This window comes from Brachyhypopomus gauderio, chromosome 1, assembly GCF_052324685.1.
Source record: "Brachyhypopomus gauderio isolate BG-103 chromosome 1, BGAUD_0.2, whole genome shotgun sequence".
Taxonomy (NCBI): Eukaryota; Metazoa; Chordata; class Actinopteri; order Gymnotiformes; family Hypopomidae; genus Brachyhypopomus; species Brachyhypopomus gauderio.
The window spans coordinates 48,590,324-48,613,983 of record NC_135211.1 but is presented as its reverse complement, the minus strand read 5'-3'; the positions used below and the strand labels follow the sequence as shown (position 1 = coordinate 48,613,983).

Sequence of the window (23,660 nt, the reverse complement as noted above, 5' to 3'; positions counted from 1 at the left end):
CGCCGGTTCCTGTTCCCGCTGCCCGTCAGCCGGCCCCGCCTGTTCCTGCTGCCCGTCAGCCGGCCACGCCTGTTCCCCCGGAGACTGTGCTGCCCATGTGTGGGCATGGACTTAATGTGTTCCCTGCTCCGCCCTGTGATCCTGTCTCGTTTCCCATGTTCCCTTTGGTCCCCAGTCCTGTCCCTGGTTTTGTATTGGTTCCTGTTCCTGTGGTTGTGTCTGTTCAAGTCTGTGTACCTGTTCCTGTGTCTGTTTCCTGTGGTGTAGTCTCTGTCCCTGTCCCCATGTCTGTTCCCCAAGTCATCACCCACTTTGTGCCCGTGCCTATCTCTGTTGTCAATGGTGTCTTTGCCTCCGTGTTTGCCTCTGCCCTGTTCCCCTGGCCCTACTCCTGTGTCCGCTCCCGGTCCTGCCCCGTCCGGCCCTGCTCCTGTGCCTCGCCCTGGCCCTGTCCTGCCATGCTCATGCACCTCCCAGCTCTTGGCCAGTCTCCGGTTCTCCTGTCTCTGTCCTGCTTCAGTCTCCTTGTCCTGCCTTGCCCAGTCCTGTTCTTCCATTCTGTCCTGTAGTGTCCTGTCCCGCGTCCGCTGTCCCTCGCCGTGTACCGTGGTTCCCTGTCCTGTCCTAGTCTGATTCCCTGTCCTGTCTGCCCTTGCGTGCCCCGGAGTGGCACGCTTTGAGGAGGGGTTCTGTCACGTAGGGCTATGCCCCCTCTCCTAGCTGTCACTCCAGTTTCCCTTGTTCCCTCGTGTCTGTTGTTCTTGCCCGTTGATCCCGCCCTGCTTGTCTGTTGCCCTGGTTTCCCATTGTCTTCCACGCCCTTGTCAGTGTTGTCACCTGGTCCTGCCCGTTACGTCCTGCCCGTTACGACCCCTGCCTGCTATTTCGACTCTGCCTTTGGAATTTCCATTAATAAATCTCGCTCTCCTCAGCGTTTGTGTCCGCCTTCCTGTTCTGCCTCGCGCAGTTCGTTACACAGTGCTTCTGCACGTTGATTTCCGAGGTGTTCTTTGTGGTTTCTAGGCTGCTGCAAGGCAGTTACTGTGATATTTTGCATAGTTGAGTGCCCATTCAGCACCCTTTGAAGATGAACATGTTCTTAGTGAAGTGGTTAATCACTATAAATGTATGCACTGTGCTCCCAGTCTGCACTCTGAACGATTCAGCACCATTCAGGTAGAGCCACTTTGTATGCACTTTGTCTTTTATGCAGGTAAAAACATGACCAGTCAAGTGACAGATGCCATGGCACTTATGCTAAAGTGAGGTTTTGCGTAAACTTACAATTACACTGTCAGTTCTTTTGAGCTCAGGTACACTTGTGTCCTAATCAGAATTAAATAAAGTTGCATCAAGGATAATGGTTCCTTCACCATCACTGGTGCTCTGGTGTACTTTCTGAAAAGCAAACATCAGAAAATAAGTTTAACAGTCAAAATATCGAAAGCCTAACACAAATGAAATACAATACAGTTGTGCAAAGGATTGTTGTGTTGGGTTACAGCAATCACCAACAATGTTGCTGTTGTACAAACCACACCTCAAAAATAATTTTGCTTCCATAGACCAAATAGAATAGTTATTTTTCAAACAATCTTCATCTAAACATTGTGCTTACTTTTATAGACATATGCTCCCATGTCATTTAGGGTAGAAACACAATGCCAAACACTAGCCTGTTTAGAAAATAGAGTCAGCAAAATGTTAACCAAATATTAGCTGCTCTCTCCTTGTGCTTTGCACTGTACAACAATTGACCCTCATGAGCTGACTCTAAAATAAAGTTAACTAAACTAGTTAGCTTCTGATCTGACAATTAAGGGGAGAATAAAGGACAACAGCACTGAGCAACTGACCCTCTGTGTTTTGGGGAATAGAACAGCAGCGTTACAGAGAAAACATTGGTAACACCTTATTTAGGAACATGTTGCACACTAGGGAATCACCCAGGCATGAAAATGGGTCAGGGGTTAAAAAGGTGAGAAGACCGGGAGGGGGGGTTGTTTCTATCTATCTATCTTAAACCAAAATTAAAGTAATACTGAAAAGTATTGAACAATAAATAAAAAAGAAGTGAACAATAATAATTGAACCATTGAACACAGAGATACTAAACATAATACATGTCAGACATGACATTCAGACACTGTCAGATTCAGAGATTAAAAAAAAGATTTTAATTTCGAGAGGTGAGAGTAAGAAGAGTAGTCCATTGAAACGCAGTCTTCCCTGTTGACTTCTCTCATGGTAATGTCGCGCTGAAAAATATTTACCTGTCTTGTCAATAGATGGAGCCAGATCCATAAACGTGAGAAACCGCTTTTGCCATTCTGGATGGCTCAGTCAAAACCATTACGTCTTAATGAACCAATAAATAACATCAGCAGCGAAAATGAGTGTAAAAATACCAGGGTTCACGTGTTTTTATTTTGTCACAAAAGGCTTCTAACATGGGCTAAAGCACAGGGTAGGCTATCAAATGACAAGAGTTTACAACTTCATCTTCAAAAGCCCTGGCGCGAATGTTATCCTCACACGGCCCTGGATTCACCAGTTAGAACTACAGAGACACTAGAAAAAATCTTGTTTCTTATTTTATGTCACCGTTAACTACACGGGGTTGAACTTAATAGGCCTATCTATCTACCTATTTTTCACAAGAGCTTGTGGCTAGCTCTGACAGTGTTCAACGCTGTAGCGAACGGCAGTAACTTTGTTTTACCGCAAAATATGAAAACGATTGAAACCATTAATCACCCAATTAAATCCACTGGTAAATGTACGATCTGGTAAATGTAGTGGTAAATGTACGATCTGGTAAATGTAGTGGTAAATGTACGCTCTTCTGCCGTGTCCCGGTGTAGACAGCACTAGGTCCTGCTTCACGTCCCGTTTAGCATCGCAACATGAATGAAGAACGTTCGTATAAACGCAATTTGGCCTCTATGATGGATCTGGGAAGAAATGGCTGGCCACTGTGTCATTGAAATTGCCGATTTCGGAAGTGCTCTGTTTGCTAATTAAGTCAATATGATAATATATATATAATATATCTATAAAATATCTCCCGGACCCCCCCAAAAAAAAAAAAACTCATCGGATCTACACGATTCGCGTAGGTCACCCTTTTCAACTTCAAAATGGCGAATTTCGCCGAAAGGTGACAGATTATCATGCCTGATCACTTGATGAGTTGTGAGCAATGCATGACTCATACATGGAAGTTCATCATGTGCTTAACTAAGTAACATGTCCATTTAATAATGAGCACATAGAGGTTACTTGCCAATAGTGACAAGACTAGAGCACAGGTTTGTGCATAAAATACTGAAGAGGAAGACCTAGTGGCTGATGTGAGAGTACATGGGTAGGCATATATAAGGCCAGGAGAGATAGGTGCTAGATGAATTATAGCCAAGTCTGCCACATGCTTGCATGTGGTTTTTGGTTTTAGAGACTGTAGGCTAAGGGTGTCTGCCCGGCTTGGTGAACGAAGGAGTTATCCAGCATTGCTGAAAGGGCTAGTGGCTGTGGATAAGGAGAGCACAGAATAATATTAACTGCTAATGATAACAAGTGTTACCTTGTTCTGTTCAGATTCAGAGCAATTGGTCACATCAGCAACTGCAAATAAATTACAAATGATGAAAATGAGAGTGTACACTTTGGTAACTACATGGTTGGTAAACAGAAATATCACTGCACATTACTGATAGGAAGTCACCTGGATTTTTTCAGTACGAATAGGTAGGGACACATCTCCTTGTTTTAGATTACACCATATGTTGCAGTCATTATTAAGGTAGAAGGGAAAACAAACTGGGGTGAGTTTCCCGAAATGTTCTTAGCGCTAAGTACTTCGTAACCTCGTTCTTACGTATGAGGTTAAGAAGTACTTAGTAGGGATGCAAATGATTAATCGACTTTCGATTAATTGTCGATCAAGAGGTTACTCGATCAAAATGTATTAATCACGATTAATCATTAGAGAGCGCTCCTGTAGTAACTTGAACAGAGCGTAAGAACGAGAGGTGGAACACGTGTCGCGAAAGACCAGAGTGGAAAACAAGCGGGCGAAAAGACGTGCGGTGTGGGACCATTTCAACATTGTTAATTTAGGCAAAGAAGTCCGATGTTCTCTGTGTAATGCGGTATTGAAGTACAACAGTTCCACTAGCTCACTCAATTATCATTTGAACACCATGCAGCTGTCCTGCATATCACCAGTGCACCTGGCTGCTGGTGTACGGGGATACAGCGACAGGTGAGTCGTGGCCACGCGTTATTATTTTTTTACATGATGTCACCTTACGGGCTCCGTAAAATATAGTAAAATCCATAAAAAAAATGTTTTGACTGTCTTGTCAATGGATTCAATGTACGAGCCAGATCCGTAAATGCGAGAAGCTGTTTTCGCCATTCCGGATGGCTTAGTCAAAACCATTACGTCTTAATGAACCAATAAATACATCAGCGGCGAAAATGAGTGTAAAAATACCACGGTTCACGTGTTTTTATTTTCTAACATGGGCTAAAGCACAGGGTAGACTCAAACGACAAGCGTTTACAACTTCATCTTCAACCTTTTCAGCCCTGGCGCGAATGTTATCCTCACACGTCCCTGGATTCACCAGTTACAACTATAGACACACTAGAAAAAAAAGTTTCTCATTTTATGTCGCCGTTAACTACACGGGGTTGACGCGAACTTAGTATGCCCATCTACCTATTTATCACAAGAGCTTGTGGCTATTTCTGACAGTGTTCAACGCTGTAGCGAACGGCAGTAACTTTGTTTTACCGCAAAATATGAAAACGATTGAAACCATTAATAACCCAATTAAATCCACTGGGAAATGTACGATCTGGTAAATGTAGTGGTAAATGTACGCTCTTCTGCCTTGTCCCCGGTGTAGCACTAGGTCCTGCTTCTCGTCCTGCTTAGCAGTAAATGAATAACATGAATGAAGAACGTTTGCATGATTGAACGCTATTTGGCCTCCATGAAGGTTCTGGGCGGAAACTGCTGGAATTGCCGATTTCGGAAGTGCTCTGTTTGCTTATTAAGTCAATATGATAATTAAAATATATACATATAATCTCCCGACCCCCGACCCCCCCCCCCCCCCCCCCTAAAAAAAACTCATCGGATCTACACGATTCACGTAAGTCACCCTTTTCGACTTCAAAACGGCGAATTTCGCCGAAAGGTGACAGATTTTCATGCCTGAATTGTGACGGTGGGTGCGGCGTGAAGGACGAGACACAAAATCCCTCGATGGCAGCAAACGTCACATTTAATTCACACGATTGTGCAATAGCGCACGGATAACAGAACACAGACACGGCAACATGTAGACTAGACAACGACGAGCACAGGACACTGCGTGAGTGCACATTAAATAGACAAACCACATTAGCCCAACGTGATTACGAGACGAGCCACAGGTGAGACATATTATCACAGGACGGGGGGTAGGCTTCCTCCCCTTCCCCACCGTAGTCGACAGTGGAGGCAGAGTCCTGCACTGGTCCGTTTTTTGAGACCCGTACCCACCCATACCCGCAGAGTACAGCACCCACCCACCCGCGAACCTGTGGCTATTTCAAAGTTAAATCCGTACCCGCCCCGGACCCGTTAATATTCTACCCGTTACCCGCCCGTGCCCGTGAAAAATCACACAAATCGAAAGTATTCCTATAGAGCACTTTATTTTTCAATGCGCCTCTGAAAAAACGTCAGTAGCCTACAACACAAAATAAAATCTAAGGCTGCTGTGCAGGAACAGTATTCCCATCTAAAAGTAGCAACTGGTAAAACGAAAGAAAATGTATGCAGCCAACCGGTGCCATAACTCAATGCAAAAGGGGAACAAATGCCAGTATAACAACTAAATAAAATCACATATCATCACACATCATATAACAACTAAATAAAATTCACAAATCTATACAAGGTTACTGTGCAGGAACAGTATATCGTCCACAGTCCCAGGTTTGAGCTGCGTTCTGCGCTCTTGTATCACAAAACCAGCGGAGGAAAAATCTCTCTCACTCGCAGCTCTGGATGCAGGGATTGAGAGGACACTTCGGGCAATTGTTGCCAGGTTGGGGAAATCGGCCTGGTGTTCTTTCCACCACAAAAGAACATCGAACGATTAGTCCTTAGGTGGCTTGAGTTCGACATATGCCGAAACTTCATCCTCGTTTGGCTCAGTGTCTTCACTGGAATCCTCAACATCGGACAAATGATCAGATGGGGCGAGACGGGGTCTCTTCGGTGCTTGGTTCAAAACCTCGGTGCTGGGGCCTGGTGAAGAGTTGCGTCTCTCGCGGAGTTCTGTTAAGAATAGAATTAAGAATAAATGAAATAAATAGATGCTAATCAACGTGTTCATGGCTACGGTAAAACAAACATGCGTGTTTGAATAACTGACTAATAAGATTCATATAGCTGGAGATGAGCGGGTGAAGATGGCTACTGTAGGCTGCTAAAATTATAATAATAATACAAAAATAATAATAGGCCTAATAATAATAAAAATAGTTGACTACAAAATAACTAAAATCATAACTCACCTTCCACAAGACGCCGAGCTTTGTCGTGAATTCCAATTGCATTGGAAAGCAGCTTCAGGCTTTTCAATTTTGGGTGCAAAAACATTGCCAGCTTGTGCAGGAGGTGTAGCTGAAACTTCTCCTCCAGGACCTTGAGACATTTTTCCTTCAGGGATAACAATGTCATGCTGTCAGTCGAGCACGGTCGAAGGTGTCGTCTTAAGCGCTCCCTCCACACTGCTGTCAGGTGAATGGTGGGTGTTTTCGAAGCTTCCAAGGCATTGGTTGCGTCTTTGAATCGGGCCAAAAAAGCCACAATGTCCAGCAAAGTCTCCTTGCTTACACCGTTCAAGCGGTCTTCCTCGCCTCGCTCCTCTAGGAGAACATGGATGGCCTCGTATTGGCTGCTGATGGAGTCGGCATTGTGTGCAGCGAGTTCCACCGCGTCTCCACCGACGCTTTCAGTGTTTTCTCCAGACGGCTCTGGAGGTGTGTTTGTTTCACTAGCGATTTGGCAGACTCAATAAGCCCACTGATCTCTTCACCAAACACTTTTTCTTCTGTGTTTCCCCAGCGTGGTGTGCAGCACTGTGCAGACCCTCCAGAAAGTCGCGATGTTGCGATTTGCAACTTCAACGCAACTTCAAGCAAACCCCGCAAATTCAGGGCGGTGTTGCAACTTCAGCCAATCACCGCAACTTTCCCGCAAATTTGACCAATCACTGATGTCGTCTTATATACGTTCAAGAGGAGCAGACTGAAAGCAGCATGAGCGACGAAAATAACGGCAAAAGATAGGGAGAAGCAGTATCCCGGTACACTACATGAAAGCGGGGATAAACTGGTTTTTTTTTGTTTTCAGTGTTTTATTGTTTCACAACAATGGGTTCATACATGTATTTCCAACAAGTTTAACATTTCTAGCACCAGCCCATCCACTCTAAGTGATTTTTCATAGTCTTTTAAGAGACGGAAAGTCCATTTCTGCCACCGAGCTGTTGCACTTCGAGGAATCAGTTCAAGAAAGTGAGAGGGATCATTGTGCATTCTCTGTCCCAACACCTGTGTTTCAGGGGGCGGGGCATACAAAATCTTGAGAGGGATCATTCCTGCACATAGAGTAAGAGAATTAAAATCATTGCTTGAAGTATTAAAACCAGGGGTTTTATAAGAAGTATAATACCCATAAATAAATAAATCAGGGTTGCCAACTCTCACGCATTGAGCGTGAGACACACGCATTTGACTGTCTTCACACGCCACACATCCGATTTCTCACGCCGAAAAAAAAATCTAGTTTATTTATCTCTGATCCATATTACTAGTTTGCTCTGGCGCCAACCACTGGCGATCGATCTCGATATAATACTTAATTTGTGTCCATTATACAGGCCGCCCGGAACAACTTACGTTCGCTAACCCCGCCCCCGTCAACAACGTTCGCCACCCCCTCCAGGTTCAAATCTCACTCCAAGCGATCTTGAAAAGTTGGCAACCCTGAATAAAGAGGTAAATAGATAATTAAAATGGACTACTAAATAGAGGAAACCATACAACATTTACTCCCTATTGCAATGTATTCACAAAAAAGCAAAAACACACCGCAACTTCTATCGCAATTTTTTTGAAAAACACCCGCAACATCAAACATTTTAGCCCGCAACAATCACAAAAAAGGCCCGCGAAATCCTGGTGGGACTGACTGTGTTCAGGACATGTGCTGAGCAGTTCAATCTCGTTACTGTACGGAGAGCAGCGACGATGTTTGAGCCCTGGTTCGTAACATACACGAGTTTGGAGAAGAAGTCTTCCAGTCCGAACTTACGGAGTGCTTGTATCAAAGCTGGCTTTATATTGTCAGCTGTTTTCCGCAGCGAGCTGTCCCATTCGGCAGTGCAAAGCACTCTCTCCTTCAGCTCCCACTCCTGGTTGATGTAGTGCATGGTCACACAGAGATAGCCCACTTTTCGGAAGTCATCAGTCCAAAAATCGAGCGTGACAGCACCGTTGCAGCCAGTCATCTGTGACCTTATCTCAGGAGCAATTTTCTGCCTCGTTTCCTCTGCAAACTTCTTAAGTCTACGAGAGACAGTAGTAGGATCGGGCAAAAGTTGATGTGCATCTACTGCACATGCCCGCGCTCCGACATTGATCAAGCCCTGGGCTAATTCCAAAAAACCAACGCCACTAACGGTTTCAAAAGACCTGATGTCTCGACTGACAAAATTCACAGCCAGTTGTGCAATACTCTCCATGTCCTCACGCCTTGGCGGTTTGAAGCTTTGGGGGAAAAACCTTGCAGTTGATGAGGCGGCAGCTGTTGCTGTCGTCCTGGTGCAGGTCACTGAGTGTTTCCTTAGTGAAGACGTTCCCAGTTTCTGACTGTCATATGCGAGTATTTTGTGACATGCTTTGCACGCCGCATAGCCAGTTACTATGTTGTTATCCTCATCTGCTATTACACCAAATTTCATCCAGATATCAGACTTTGTCCTGGAAGAGGCATTGTTGACTATTTTATATAAACCTTTGGCCAATCTTACTTTGATCTGCTCCGAGTCCAACATAATGACTAATGCAGTGGCAGCTAAATAACGTCAGTTTGCTAGGCTTATAGGTAGGCCCTATGTACAGTAGCCTATTGTTGGGAAAGTAAGGGTTTAATGCTTAGCAACGCATTGTCTTCCGGCTCCTCCTCCCCAGAGTCCTCCGACCCGAACTCGCTCTCTGGGGTGGACTCGGTGGCACCTATAACGCAGGAGCCCACCCTCAGAGGTGAGAGGGCGCGGGAAGGAGAAGGGTGTAGCTCCCGCCATAGGCGCACCGCCCCCTCGCGGAACATCTTCGCCACCTCGGGGTCCCTGCTGTCGAACCCCCGAGCTGCAGCCAATTGGTATGCGCACATGGGGTCCTGCTCTAGCTGGTCCAGCGTGGGCGTGGTCTCGTGGTGCGGGGAGGAGTCCTCTTCCAGCTCACCCTCTGGTGTCGTCCCTGTCCCGTAGAGCTCAGGGACGCTTACCCGTATGGGTGAGAGTTCCCATGAAGGCGAGGGATGTCTCTCCTGCCACACCCGTACCGCTTCCTTGCGGTACTCCTCCGCCAACTCGCGTACAGCATGTAGGCGCAATCTGGGTCCCGCTTCAGCTGCGCCAGAGTCGGCGTAGAGCCGCGGTGCGGGGGGGAGGACGAAGAGCGGTGATGCCGCTTACTGGGGCGATTTGCCTTCTTCGGCCGGGTGGCGTAGCCAGGCATGGTCTTGGTGTCTCTACACGGCTCGTCGTTCTGTGACGGTGGGTGCGGCATGAAGGACGAGACACAGAATCCCTCGATAGCAGCAAACGTCACTTTTAATTCACACAACAATTGCGCAATAGCGCACAGATAACAATACACAGACACGGCAACGTGTAGACTAGACAACGACGAGCACAGGACACTGCACAAGCGCACATTAAATAGACAAACCACATTAGTCCCACGTGATTATGAGACGAGCCACAGGTGAGACATATTATCACAGGACATAACCACCACCATGAGGATCCACAGATGCAGACGATGCACGTGGACAACGTAAACACACGCCCAAAAGGGAGGGGCCGGGGTCCTCAACGTGACAATAATACAATATAATTATCATAATATAATATAATATAAGTGTTTTAACTATTTAGCTGATATTTTTAAAGGCCCTATTGAAACACTGAAATTCAGGTGGAAAACGCTGCTTATCGATTAATCGAAAGTTGATCGATAAGATCAATCAACCAGAGGTGGGGACTTGAGTCATTAATATTAAGACTTTTGACTTGACTTGAAAAAATATTCAGAGACTTAAACTTGACTTGGACTTTTACACCAATAACTTGGGACTTGAATTGGACTTGAACCTGTTTACTTGCAAAGACTTGATTTTTTAAATGCCAAATCTAAATTTTAAAACGCATATTAATATTTGTGCGCCCCATTAATTTAATTTCCGTCCTTCTGACGCAGACCGTTCCTTTGCTTTTCCACACTCTGTACGTGTGTGTGTGTGTGTGCATGAGCTGCAGCACAACCAATCAAAAAACTTAAAAAGACAAAAAAAAAACGCTAAAGGCAGATAAACTACCGAGAGTAATTTCTTTTGGGTACATAAAAAAGAAGTGCAACATGCAAAACCTGCAAGAAGACATTTGTCCGACATTTGAAGTTGCACAAAGAACGGTAGTTGCTACTTTTCTTTTGCTAGCTGACTTTAGCTAACTTCGTATTATCTGTGCTACGTTGATACCGCTTAGCTTTCATGTGAATGCTATGATGTCATGCTATATAAATCCAGTCCTTTAAGTGCATCCACGATTAATGTGCAGCGTGTTAGGTCATGATTGCCTGTGGATAGTGAGAGGGGGTCTGTTTCAGAAAGCAGATTCCGTATCTGAACTCAGGGAAGAGAGCCTCTCTCTGTCACCATTATAATATCCAGTTCTATCTCAGCATGGATTGTGTATTTGAAGACATCTACGTCGAGAAAAAAAATATATTGACAAAAGTGGAGCGAGTTTTCAGCTATGGGGACATCATTTTACGGCCTCATCGTGCACAAATGACAGACAGACTTTTGGCCAGTTTGGTCTTTTGCAAATGCAATGCAGAATAGTTTACTGAAATGTCTAAAGTTGCAGTCTCCTGTTAATTGTTCAGTTCTTATATTTGCTTGTCTTGTGTCACTCACACATGGACACACATGTTCTCTAAGAAACCAGATAAGAGAAGAGAGGGGAAAATGCTGTTATGGTTCTTTGTATTGTACTGTGAAAATATCAGCACTTTTTATTTGAACATGGAGTTCTACTTATGACTTTTTCACAGAATATTTATTTCTGGAAAATTGTAGTTTAATGTATGAATATTTTTGCAGCTAAGTTTAACAAATTGAACTGTGCAATAAAGAGGTGTAATTTTAATATATATATTTTTTATACTTCGTGTTTTCAGTTGCATGTTTTATCAAGATTTGAGGAGAATACAGATTTAAAAAAGAACACATGTCTATTATTTACATTTAAAATATACCTGCAACATTGGTTAAAAAAAAAAAAAAAAAGACTCGAAAGGACTTGAAATTCCAAGTTTCAGACTTGGGACTTGACTGTTGCCTGTCTTGACTCGAGACTTGACTTGACTGTCTTTACTTGAGACTTGACTTGGGACTTGAGGACAAAGACTTGGACTTACTTGAGACTTGCAAAACACTGACTTGGTCCCACCTCTGCAATCAACTAATGATTAATGAATTAATCGATAATTTGCATCCCTAGTACTTAGCGCTAAGAACGTTTCGGGAAACTCACCCCTGGTTTGTACCATTTACATGGGGTGTTAGTCACCTCCCTTGAAGATGTTAGTCCAATCCAAATGGAGATGTACCTAGGTTTTTTTTTTTATTATATAATATTTTTATTACAACTCATGCCATCATCTCATTAAGTCTCCTCAGTCTCACCTTTGCTTTTAGTGCTGCCACCACTGGATGCAAAACTTGGATCATCCACCTGTCAGCACAAGTGACAGTGAAACATTAAGATCCAACACATTATACTGCATTTTAAATATAATAAAACAGCAAAAACAACAATTATGCTGTAACACAATATAGGTCTTTAGTCAGACAGTGTGGTATCCTGTAGCCATGCAAAAACATATTAGCAAAATAAAAAAACCTGGTGTGTAAATGATCAAGAATTCAGAAATTCTGGTAGCTTGCGTTCATACATGGCAAAGGTCAGCTTACTTCACATTTGAGCACGTGTCTGCTTCTAATTAGCTACAACTCATCTAGCATCATTGCTAGCCAACTAGTAATTTAATGCAAGTTAACTAGCCTAGCTAATTTTAGTACGGAAGCGTATTGCTGCCAGGAATGCTAAAAAATTCTTCAGCATGTTGTTATTACAAGATTTTATGTTGTTATTATGAGATAATTATGTTGATGCCGCTCAGTGACACTAAGATTTCACTGTGATTTAAGCCAAGCATAAAGTAAAATTCAATCAACTGCGACGTTCAGAAAAATGCTGTAGTGCATTTGGGAGACTTTGGGAAATTGTCGTATTAACGACATAACTCGTAAAAACGAGATATTTTCTCATAATAACGATACAAGATCTTGTAATAACGATACAAGATCTTGTAATAAAGACATATTTTTTACATGTTCTGCAGCAATATGCACATTAGCAAACTAGCTGGCTAATTATTTAATACAAGTTAACTAGCTAACGCTAGCGAACTAGCTGTCTAGTTATTTAATTCAAGTTTATTAGCTAATGTTAGCGAACTAGCTAATAAGTTAGCTAGCTCACTAGACAGATATCTTGAAGATCTAGCTACAACATAACCTAGCTAAGTACTTTATGTGGCAAGACATGTGCAAACACTGCAAATAAACCTAACAGCGTAAAATAATGGGGAAATAGTATGATAATTAAAAACTCACCATTTGTTTCATTGTTTACAACCAGCTTGGTACAGAGTAAGTTGAGGTTAGACAGGAGCGCTACTGCAGACAAATCCAACGTAACGGGGGTTGAACGTAAGTTGTCGAGGGGGGGGGGTGGCGAACGTAAGTTGTTGGTTCTCCGCCAGTTGAGTATGATGAGGCTCAACTGATGAGGCTCAGGGATTCCGTGTCATACAGCGCCGTGCTCAGGGTCCTAGTGCCTGTAGAATTAATGGGATTCTGTTCTATGTATTCTATTCTAGCTTAGTCAGAACAAACTGGTTTTGGCTGATCTGCCACACTGTTAATGCTAATTAGCAAGGTGTTGGCATTATAGATTTTTAATGTAAATTGGTGTAAATTTGTATTGTTGCTTCACAGGCATGAAATATGTAATATAATCTTATTGTTTGTTGTTAGTGTAATGTCTGTATCTCCCTTCTCTCCACAACACCACCGATTTATGCTTGTGATTTACACTTAGCTTAGCTTCTCTAAGGTATTATATAGGTATTCTCTAATACCTCTTTATTCATCCATGGTTTCTGATTTGGATATGTGGTGATCTGTTTCTGTGTGGTGATGTTGTCACACGTTGGATAAGTGGTGAATACTTAGGAATGAGGAACAAAGAAAGGTGATCAGACTTCCCCAGGTGGGGGAGGGGGGTAACGGTGTAAGCTCCACTGATGTTTGTGTAGACATGATCCAAAGTTTTGTTTCCTCTTGTACTGCAGGAGACATTCTGATGAAATTTTGGAAGTGCTGTCTTCAATTTAGAGTAATTTAAATCACCTGCAACTATAAAAGCAGCTTTGGGGTCAGCAGTCTGTTGTTTGCTAATGGCTGCATAAAGTTTGTTTATAGCTAGCTTAGCATTAGCATCCGGTGGTATGTAGACTGCTGTTATAATGGTGGAGGTGAATTCCCTAGGCAGATAAAAGGTCTACACTTAACCATGAGAAACTCAAGGTTAGCTGAGCAGTGACTCCCAGCAACGGTAAGGTTTGTGCACCAAGCTTTGTTAATATAAATACACAGTCCTCCACCTTTAGTCTTACCGGAGTTATCAGCTGTTCTATCTGCCCGGAGTGTGTGGTGTCCATCCAGCTCGATAGCATTGTTAGGTACGCTGTCGTTTAGCCATGTTTCCGTGAAGATAAATACATTACAGTCCATAAGTCTCTTACTGTAGGTGATGCGGATACGTAGTTCGTCCATTTTATTTACCAAAGACCGCGCATTATAGAGAGAAATTCTGGGTAATGAAAGCCGATGCGGTGTTAGTCTGAGTCTTTCCTTAATTCCACCACGTTTCTTTCGCCTTTGTTTGCGGTCCCGATGCCGAATGCACTCGCTTCCGTCCGGTCGCATGCAGCGCGTAGCCACCGGTGTTCTGGTGATCTCGGCCGGAATGTGCTGAAGTTTGCCGATAAATCTGTCGGAGTAATGAAAACCAACATCAAAAAGTTCTGTGACGCTCGCAGGAAGGAGGCACGACAAGCGTCGCAAGGTGCAACACAAAAAACGTTTAATAACAAAAACACGGTAAGCTCAGTGCGAAGAACAAGAAAAGACAACCACTCTCGCACAGGCACGAAACTTTAGACAAAGACGAGCACAAGACACTGCGCGAATGCACATTAAATAGGTGGTGAACACAGACCCTCGTGATCTCGAGACAAGGCACAGGTGCGACTACGAACACACTCACGAACAACCCACACCCACGGAAGTACATACATGGACATAACGACACGCAGACAACGTAGCGGCACGCCCACAGGGAAGGGTCCGGGACTGTCACCGTAACAAGTTCTTGTCTGGTGTATGACATTAAAGTCAAGCTATTCTGTTTGAACAGACTCGAAATTAACAGAAAAATGCTGCAAAATCGCAAATACTGGCAGAGACGCAAGGTCCCGCGATGTGCTCGCGACGCCATCTTGGTCGATGTATCGAATGATTCGTATAAGTTAACATTTTTACAATAAACAAAAAATCTGAAAAAAATATATAACATATATAATATGGTGATCAGCTGCGATGTCCTGGAGATCCTGAAAACGTGCCCAAACGTGACAGATGTAGACTAGGTCCATAGTGAGATTGAGTACACCGGGTCTCAGGCTTCCAAGTCAAAAAGTCAGCGTGTGTTGATCCATTAATTTTTGGTCAAGGTTTTAGATTGGAAAAACATCTGTAAATTTAATAAACAATTTAAAAGATTTTTAAGATTTCTTTAAATTAAAATTTTGTTCCAATGTTTTTAGAAATGAAAAATTAATAGTTTAATTTCATTTTGAATATATTCCAAAAATATAATAATATTATATTATTATAGGGACAGTATAGAGCAAGAGTAATCAACTATATTGCTCCGCGGTCCAAATTTGGCAGATTGCTCCGACTTGTGGTCCGGGGGGTTCATGGCGCACGTAAGTTGTTGGGGGGGGTTGGGGGGGGGATGGGGGGGGTGGCAAACTTAAGTTGTTGGGGGGGGCGCGTAACACTCGTTACGGAGTATTTTTTTCAGTAGCCCTGAAATAAATGCTCCGGTTTAAACCTAATTCTCCCGTCAAAATTAAAAAATATTTTTAACAATTTATTCTGGGTCCGGATGGGATGGTATTTGGGTCCGTATCCAGTTAATCAGGAATGAGATTGGGTCCGGACAGGACTGCGTTCGGGTCCGGATCCGGACCGCGGTCCGCCTGTTGATGACCTCTGGTATAGAGTGAACAAAAAAATAATGCACACTTCTGGAACACTAAACCTTATGAACTGCTGTACTCTGTGTGACCACTAGGGCATAGCTAGTTATACCCACACACAGATTTTCTCAGGAAAGTGGTGGTTAATTTTGTCTGTTGGGGGAGTCGTGGCTCTAGTGAGTATCACACGCTCAGGTCATGTTGATCTATTCAGAAGGCTCTGATTGGCTGTCTACATGAACACATTAACGTTTACAGTGTAGAGTGTTTATGATCTAATGGCTGGTGCTCTCCATCAATCAATCAATCAAATTTTATTTATATAGCGCTTTTTACAACAGTTGTTGTCACAAAGCAGCTTTACAAGTGCCGAGTCCTAGCCCCCAGTGAGCAAGCCAAAGGCGACAGTGGCAAGGAAAAACTCCCTAGTTTTTTGCATGAGGAAGAAACCTTGAGAGGAACCAAGACTCAGGGGGGGAACCCATCCTCCTCTGGCCGACACCGGTCACCATGACAACAACAATAATATAGACAGAATGTAGACAGAATGTAAAAGATGCAATAATGTCCATTTAGACCGAAAAATATGTAATAATGTCCATCATGGTGTAGGCATCCGGTTAGGCAGGAGGTGGCCGGCCAGGATGGATCGCTTGTCTCTCCTCATCTCATTATTCCTCAAGCAGGCGGGCAGCCATGTGGAGAAATGAAACAGGGAAAATTAGCTCTGTATGAGGACATATACAGGACAGGTAAAATTATAAACATTTCTGGAGTGTGGCAGCAACTCCGGCACTAAGTTAAATTATTACAGCCTAGCTAAAAAAAGGCAGAACCAGAAGGTAACATAGGCTTGGGGGCATTCTGAGACAATGGCATCCGTTCACTGCACTGTCAACAAACTTGAGTGACCACGAGCAGTGACAGGATGACAGCACCAGCACCCCAGTCTACCATAAAACCCTTCGTCTATGAACCCCTGGATCTGTACCTTTATCTAAGGGGGATATTAATTATCAAACGCTAGACTAAATAAGTGGGTTTTCAACCTAGATTTAAAGATTGTGACTGTGTCAGAGTCCCGGACACATTTAGGAAGATTATTCCAAAGCTGGGGGGCCTTATAAGAAAAGGCTCTTCCCCCTGCTGTTACCTTGTTAATTTGTGGAACTAATAACAGACCAGCACCCTGTGATCTTAGTTGACGTGGGGGTTCATAATAGGAAATAAGTTCCTGGAGGTATTCAGGAGCAAGCCCGTGTAGTGCTTTATATGCTAATAATAGAATTTTAAAATCAATACGAAATTTAACTGGGAGCCAATGCAGGGCTGATAGGACTGGTCTAATATGCTGAAATTTTCTAGTTCTGGTCAGAACTCTAGCTGCGGCATTTTGAACTACTTGAAGTTTATTTAGATTCCTAATTGAACATCCTGACAGTAGTGAATTGCAGTAGTCTAGTCTAGAGCTAACAAAGGCGTGCACCAATTTTTCTGCATCATCCTGTGATAATGCATTTCTTAATTTGGCAATGTTGCGGAGATGTAGAAAAGCTATCCTAGTAGTATGATCTATATATTTATCAAATGATAGGTCGGAGTCGAGTATGACGCCTAGGTTTTTGGCTACTGTGCCAGGTGTAATGGGATAGTCTGCAAGATTAAGCATTAAGTTTGGAATTTTCTGTCTTGCGGCCTTAGGGCCCACAAGGAGAACTTCTGTTTTGTCCTCATTTAATTGTAGGAAGTTTAGAGACATCCAGCATTTAATATCTCTTACACAGGCCTCAATTTTTCCTAAACTGAGTTTGTCATCGGGTTTGGCTGATATGTAAAGTTGAGTGTCATCCGCATAGCAGTGAAAATTGACACCATGTTTGTTTATAACTGTGCCCAATGGTAGCATATATAATGTAAATAATAGTGGTCCTAAGATGGAGCCTTGCGGGACCCCATATTTAACCATTGTACATTTGGATGAAATATTATTGAGCTCTACAAACTGATAGCGATTTGTTAAGTAAGACTGAAACCATGAAAGGGCTGTGCCTGAGACTCCAACCCAGCGTTCTAACCTTTCTAGCAAGATCCTATGATCAATTGTGTCGAAAGCTGCACTAAGATCAAGAAGCACTAACAGTGATACATAGCCTTGATCTGATGCAAGGAGGAGATCATTTGTTACTTTAACTAATGCTGTTTCAGTACTGTGATGGGGCCTAAAACCAGATTGGAACTTTTCAAATGTGTTATTCCTATGCAGATATAGGCATAATTGCTGGGCAACAGCTTTTTCTATGATCTTAGATATAAATGATGTGTTTGAAATGGGTCTATAATTAGATAGCACAGTCGGATCAAGATTTGGTTTCTTGATCAGAGGTTTGATAATTGCTAATTTACATGATTTGGGCATGTGACCTATTGTAATGGATGAGTTAACTATAGTTAGAAGAGGTTCAGTTACAGCTGGTAATACCTCTTTTAATAACTTTGAGGGAACTGAGTCTAATGTGCAGGTAGTACAATTTAAGGAAGAAATTATTTTCTCTAATTCTGATTTTGGGAGTGGATGAAAAGCATCAAGTTTTTCTCCCGGTATGTAATTTAAATCAATATCAACCAAGCCAGATGACATACCAGTTGTATTGCTAATAAAGGGTTTTATATTTTGTCTAATATTCTCTATTTTATTATCAAAGAAATCTATAAATACATTACTAGTGAGGTTTATTGGAATCTGAGGTTCTGTGCCTGCTTGATTTTTTGTAAGTTTAGAAATAGTATTAAAAAGAAATCTAGGGTTGTTTTTATTTTTCTGTATCAGTGAGGCTAAGTATGCTGAGCGTGTTTTAGTGAGTGCCCGTTTGTAGTCAATAATGCTATCCTTCCAGGCACAGTGGAATACTTCCAATTTAGTAGATCGCCATTTCCGCTCTAATTTACGTGCTATTTGTTTTAAGTTTCTAGTTTGGTCAGTGTACCACGGGGCGAGCTTTTTGGATCTAGCTTTTTTATATTTTAGTGGAGCTACTATATCTAGAGTTGATCTGCAGGTATTCTCTAAGTAGTCGGTTAGACTATCTAACTCTCCTGGATCGGATGGCGAGTGGGCTAAAGCAGTTAAGTCAGGGAGGGTTTCAATAAACCGTGTTGCTGTTGATGAATTTATTGAGCGCTTTATACACTGCCGAGGAGACGGGCGGGTATTTATGTTAAGGTGAAAATCGAATTTTACTAAATAATGATCGGAGATTGCTACGGTTTGCGGGAGTATGTTTATATTATCTACGTCGATACCCAGCGTTAATATTAGATCTAGGGTATGATTTCGATAATGTGTAGGTCCTACTACGTTTTGTTTAATGCCGACAGAGTTCAATATAGAAGTAAAAGCCCTTGTCAGTGGATCCTCCGCATTATCAAAGTGTATGTTAAAGTCTCCTACCATTATTATTTTGTCACTACATACTGCTAAATTTGCTGCAAAATCGGTGAAATCGTTTAAGAAATCTGAGTAAGGCCCTGGTGGTCTGTATACATTAGTTAGGGAGAATGTACTTTTATTTTCAGATGGACTAATAACATTAATAGACTGCATCTCAAATGAGTTTGAGATATCTAAGTATTTCTGATGAATTTCTAAACAATCACGATAGATTATACATATTCCACCTCCTCTGCCTGACAGTCTAGGTCTATGTATATAACTATATCCCACAGGAGTGGCTTCGTTTAGAGTTAAATAATCACCAGATTGAACCCACGTTTCAGTTAGACAAAGAATATCAATTTTCTGGTCTGTTATAAGTTCATTTACAAAAACTGCTTTTGAGTTGAGCGATCGAATATTGATTAATCCAATTTTCAGATCGGTCATATAGGTTGTAATAATTTGATGTGAAGTCTGTATATTAGTTAAAAACTTCGGGCGGACTATTTTCTTATGATTTAGTTTAACCCGGGGCACAGACACAGTCTCAATCCTAAGGGAACTTGGTGACGCCTCTAAGCAGCTAGCAGACAGGTTTAACCCATTAGTCTGCGGCCTGGTCGCGACCCTGGACAGTCAGCAGCTTCTAGTGCTACTCTGCCGACTAGCTACCAGGCTATGGGCTATGCTGCAAGATAACAGGGCAGCGCCATCCCGGGTGGGGTGGACACCGTCCCTGCCTAAAAGACCAGGCTTGCCCTCGAACTCTTCCCAATTATTAATAAAGCCCACTTGATTTTCTGAACACCACTTGGACATCCAGCGGTTTAGCGACGTGAGCCTGCTGTACTGCTCATCACCGCGCCGCATTGGGATGGGGCCAGAGCAGATTACGGCATCGGACATCGTCTGGGCTAATTTAACCACCTCTTTAACATTAGCCTTAGTCACCTCTGACTGCCGCAGACGTATATCGTTGGCCCCTACATGAATCACTATCCTAGAAAACCTCCTATGAGCTAACAATCTAAGGTTGCCACTAATGTCCGGCGCTCTGGCTCCCGGTAAACAGCTGACTGTAACCGCTGGTGCCCCTACAGCTACAGCTACTTTCACGTGTCGGACTATAGAGTCTCCTATGACCAGAGTCTCCTCAGTGGGTGTAACACTGAGCGGGGCAAACCTGTTGGACACGTGAACCGGGGAGTGGTGCTCTGGTGGGCTAGCGCTGGCGTTAGCGGTAGCTGCAGCCCTCGCTCTCCGACTACGCCGCCGAGACGTCACCCATTCGCCCCGCTGTGAGGGCTCTATCGCCGGAGTCGCGGAGGCGCTAGTTCTCCCTGGCGCGTCCACACCTACTACAGACCCTGTCCCTGTCTCTCTATCCCTCAATAATGAGTGGACGCGTCGCTCTAAGCTTTCCACTTTCGCCACGAGAGAATTTACTAGTTTGCACCTCTGACAAATACTATCACTATTACTATCAGTGGCGAAAGGGTCTAGACTAAACATGCCACACTCCGAACACGGGAACAAACCAACACCAGCCATGAATAAATCAAAACACTTACCGTGTCTAGCCGATATATAAACTTACGCTTGCTGATTTGTGAAGGCAGAAAGTTGGTCAGCGGCCGGAATAAAACCTGTAAAATGTATATAGGAATGCAAAAGGTAAAGATTAGCACGTAAATAGGTTATTATACTTTAGAAAACAATTTCAAAATTCGCTCCGCAACAGCGTCGGTCAGCAGGAAGCAGCGTCGGCAGGAAGCAGGAAGTCTCTGGGAGTTCTGCCATTTATTTTAACAATTTCTGGACCTTCTGGGTCTCCAGAACAGGCAGATCCTGGACATCAGTGCTGACCGGGCCGAGATGCGCATGTTGCTAGATGTCGTCCAGATCTCCACAGATGAGCTGCAGGCCCAAGCCCTCCGCTTCAGATCCTACCAGACACACTTTAAGGTCAGTGAGTCTCTCCAACCACCAGAGGGCACTGTTACTGCCCACTCCACAAGCACATTATCGTTCTGTGTGTGTGTGTGTGTGTGTGTGAAGGTGGAGGTGACCAAGTATGAGTCTCTGGAGGAGCTGAGTGCTGAGGTCAAACTGAAGCATTTGCTGTGGGATTCACTGGAGGAGTGGCAGAACCTGGAGGACACCTGGATGCAGGTCAGCACACACACACACACACACACACACACACACACACACACATCCTCTAAAGCAAGAGGTGGCATTTATAGTCATCAGAACCCTCTGTTCAGTGCAGTGTATCGCTGCCTTCTCTGCTACTCATTATGACACATTTAGCTAATCAGCTGTTAAACAAGCCGTGTTAGACCACAGCGTTGTTATGGTCCAGGCGTTCAGGGTTACGGGTCTCTGGTGTTATTCGTGGTTGGACTCGGGATCTGTCAGTACTTTCTTTTTCATTCTCCCACGATGCGTATGTTACTGCTCGAACGTTCTCAAAGGCTCTTCGGTCACACACGTGATACGGACCCCCAGGGACACCACCCAGAGCGTTGGGCCCCTCCTGTCAGAAGTGTTCTCATCCATAAATAACAGTATACAGTTTAACACTAGAAGCGCCGCGCCTCATTTACATACTTATACCTAGAAGCGCGGAGGGCCGGTCATCTGACCGATTTCACCACCTCCTACTAGCGCCGTGTTGTTTTCACCTACTTAAAGCGCGCCTCGGGCGGTCAAAAGACCGCTGAGTCTTTACACAGGGGAGCTGGTACTGACACATAATTAACGCTAGATGGCGTTTTGCACAAAAGGAAGAATGAGCCGCCCAAACAAAATATTCGTAATGGTGACATTTGCACGTAACGTCAATATGTTAACAAATTAATGTGACTAAACCTTTTAGAATCAGTGCCTTGTGACCTTGTTCTCAGTAGCTTTCCCATTGTCAGTTTTGTTTAGTTTCATATTGCATTTCCTGGTTTGTGTGAAAACGTAAATGCAAAATATAGTTTCAGTTTTGTTTCTTGGTTAGTGTAATAGTTTGCTTGGTTAGTGTAATAGTTTGCTTATTTGTCTGTGTGTTATTCTGTTGGCATATATGTCACTATATTATCATGTACGTTCGCCACACCACTAACCCACTGGCCCGCACCCCCACTGTGAAGCGTTCATGTCTTTTGTCTTGCTAATGCTACAGACTGCGCTGCAGCCTTCCACCCCCACATCCACAAAAAGCTTGTTCGATACTCAGAGTAGCAAAGTGAAGCCCGTAGACCGAGCTAAAGCAAGTTTGTTTGTATACTCAATGTTACGCCATTTCAAGTTTTAATGTCTAAAAGTTGTGTATGTTAGTGAATTGTAGGCTATGGTGAACATAACAAATCTACAAATAAATGTCTATAATGTTTTGTGTTAGACAAAGAACAAAAAGCATAAATAGGCAAAATAATGACAAAAATATCATTATAAAAGGTAGGCTATGTACCTTTGCGTAACAAAACGCAAAATTATTAAAATGATACGGATGGCTTCACGAATATAGTTGCCTCTGTCCTCTCTAATGTTCACTTTTTTATCTTGCCGTATTGTGTTGCCGTTTCAAATGAGGTGTTTGATCGGTGAATAGCCGATGTGTGATCCCACGTCCTAACGACCGTGTTATCACCGAGCGTTATCACCATTCGGTGATTTACATGTATCGTATATTGCATAAGTTTCGTTCCCCACCTCAAATTAAGTTCCATTTATGTAGTGAATTGTGAACTTGAGAATAAACCTCCACCGCTGTGGTTAATGTTCATGCACTGTTTGAACAATATTTATTAATTACAGCCAGGTTTTGGAGGTTGTAGAACACAGCTACAGGCCAACAACGGGTGCATCCCGTCTCTCTTTAGCGTATATTGCATAAGTTTCGTTCACCACCTCAAATTAAGTTCCATTTATGTAGTGAATTGTGAACTTGAGAATAAACCTCCACCGCTGTGGTTAATGTTCATGCACTGTTTGAACAATGTTTATTAATTACAGCCAGGTTTTGGAGGTTGTAGAACACTAATAGGCTAATTACCATTCGCAGAATTCCTGCAAACTACTAAAGCATTTATTAGGCAAAGCAAGACGCTCTCACGGTTTGAAAACCATTGATGTAAACTTATATATAGTATATATTAAATAATATTAATAAATAAAGTATATATTTTAAGACTTTGGAAAGTGAAACACTTTCACTTTCGTTCAACGGACGAATTCCGTTTTGTCTTTACACAATAATCAGTTTGAACTTTGAATAATTTAGTTTTGAAAACTATTGATCTTTATTTAGTTATACTAAATATTAAATGACATACGAATCTTTGCGACACCCGCTGGCAGAAAAGAGAATCACAGTCTTGAAGTGTAGGCGACGACGACAATATTACAGAGATACGAGCGAAATCGATTGAAACTAGCATGTGCAGGGTTTCTTTTAACAATGTAAAAATACTAGTTT

At 43.0% G+C, this 23,660-nt stretch overlaps 1 protein-coding gene across 8 annotated transcripts in view; it reads left to right on the top strand.

The window, feature by feature from the left end:
• dnah6 (dynein, axonemal, heavy chain 6) overlaps window positions 1-23,660 on the top strand; it is a 202,994-nt gene that overhangs the window by 51,594 nt on the left and 127,740 nt on the right. For all 8 annotated transcript variants that reach the window (XR_013133269.1, XR_013133258.1, XR_013133257.1 and 5 more), the window contains exons 16-17: window positions 21,026-21,154; window positions 21,248-21,361. Coding sequence is in view for 4 of the 8 variants with exons in the window: in XM_077017625.1 (XP_076873740.1) it covers window positions 21,026-21,154; window positions 21,248-21,361 (243 nt within the window). In the remaining 4 variants the exon portion in view is untranslated. The remainder of the gene's footprint in view (window positions 1-21,025; window positions 21,155-21,247; window positions 21,362-23,660) is intronic.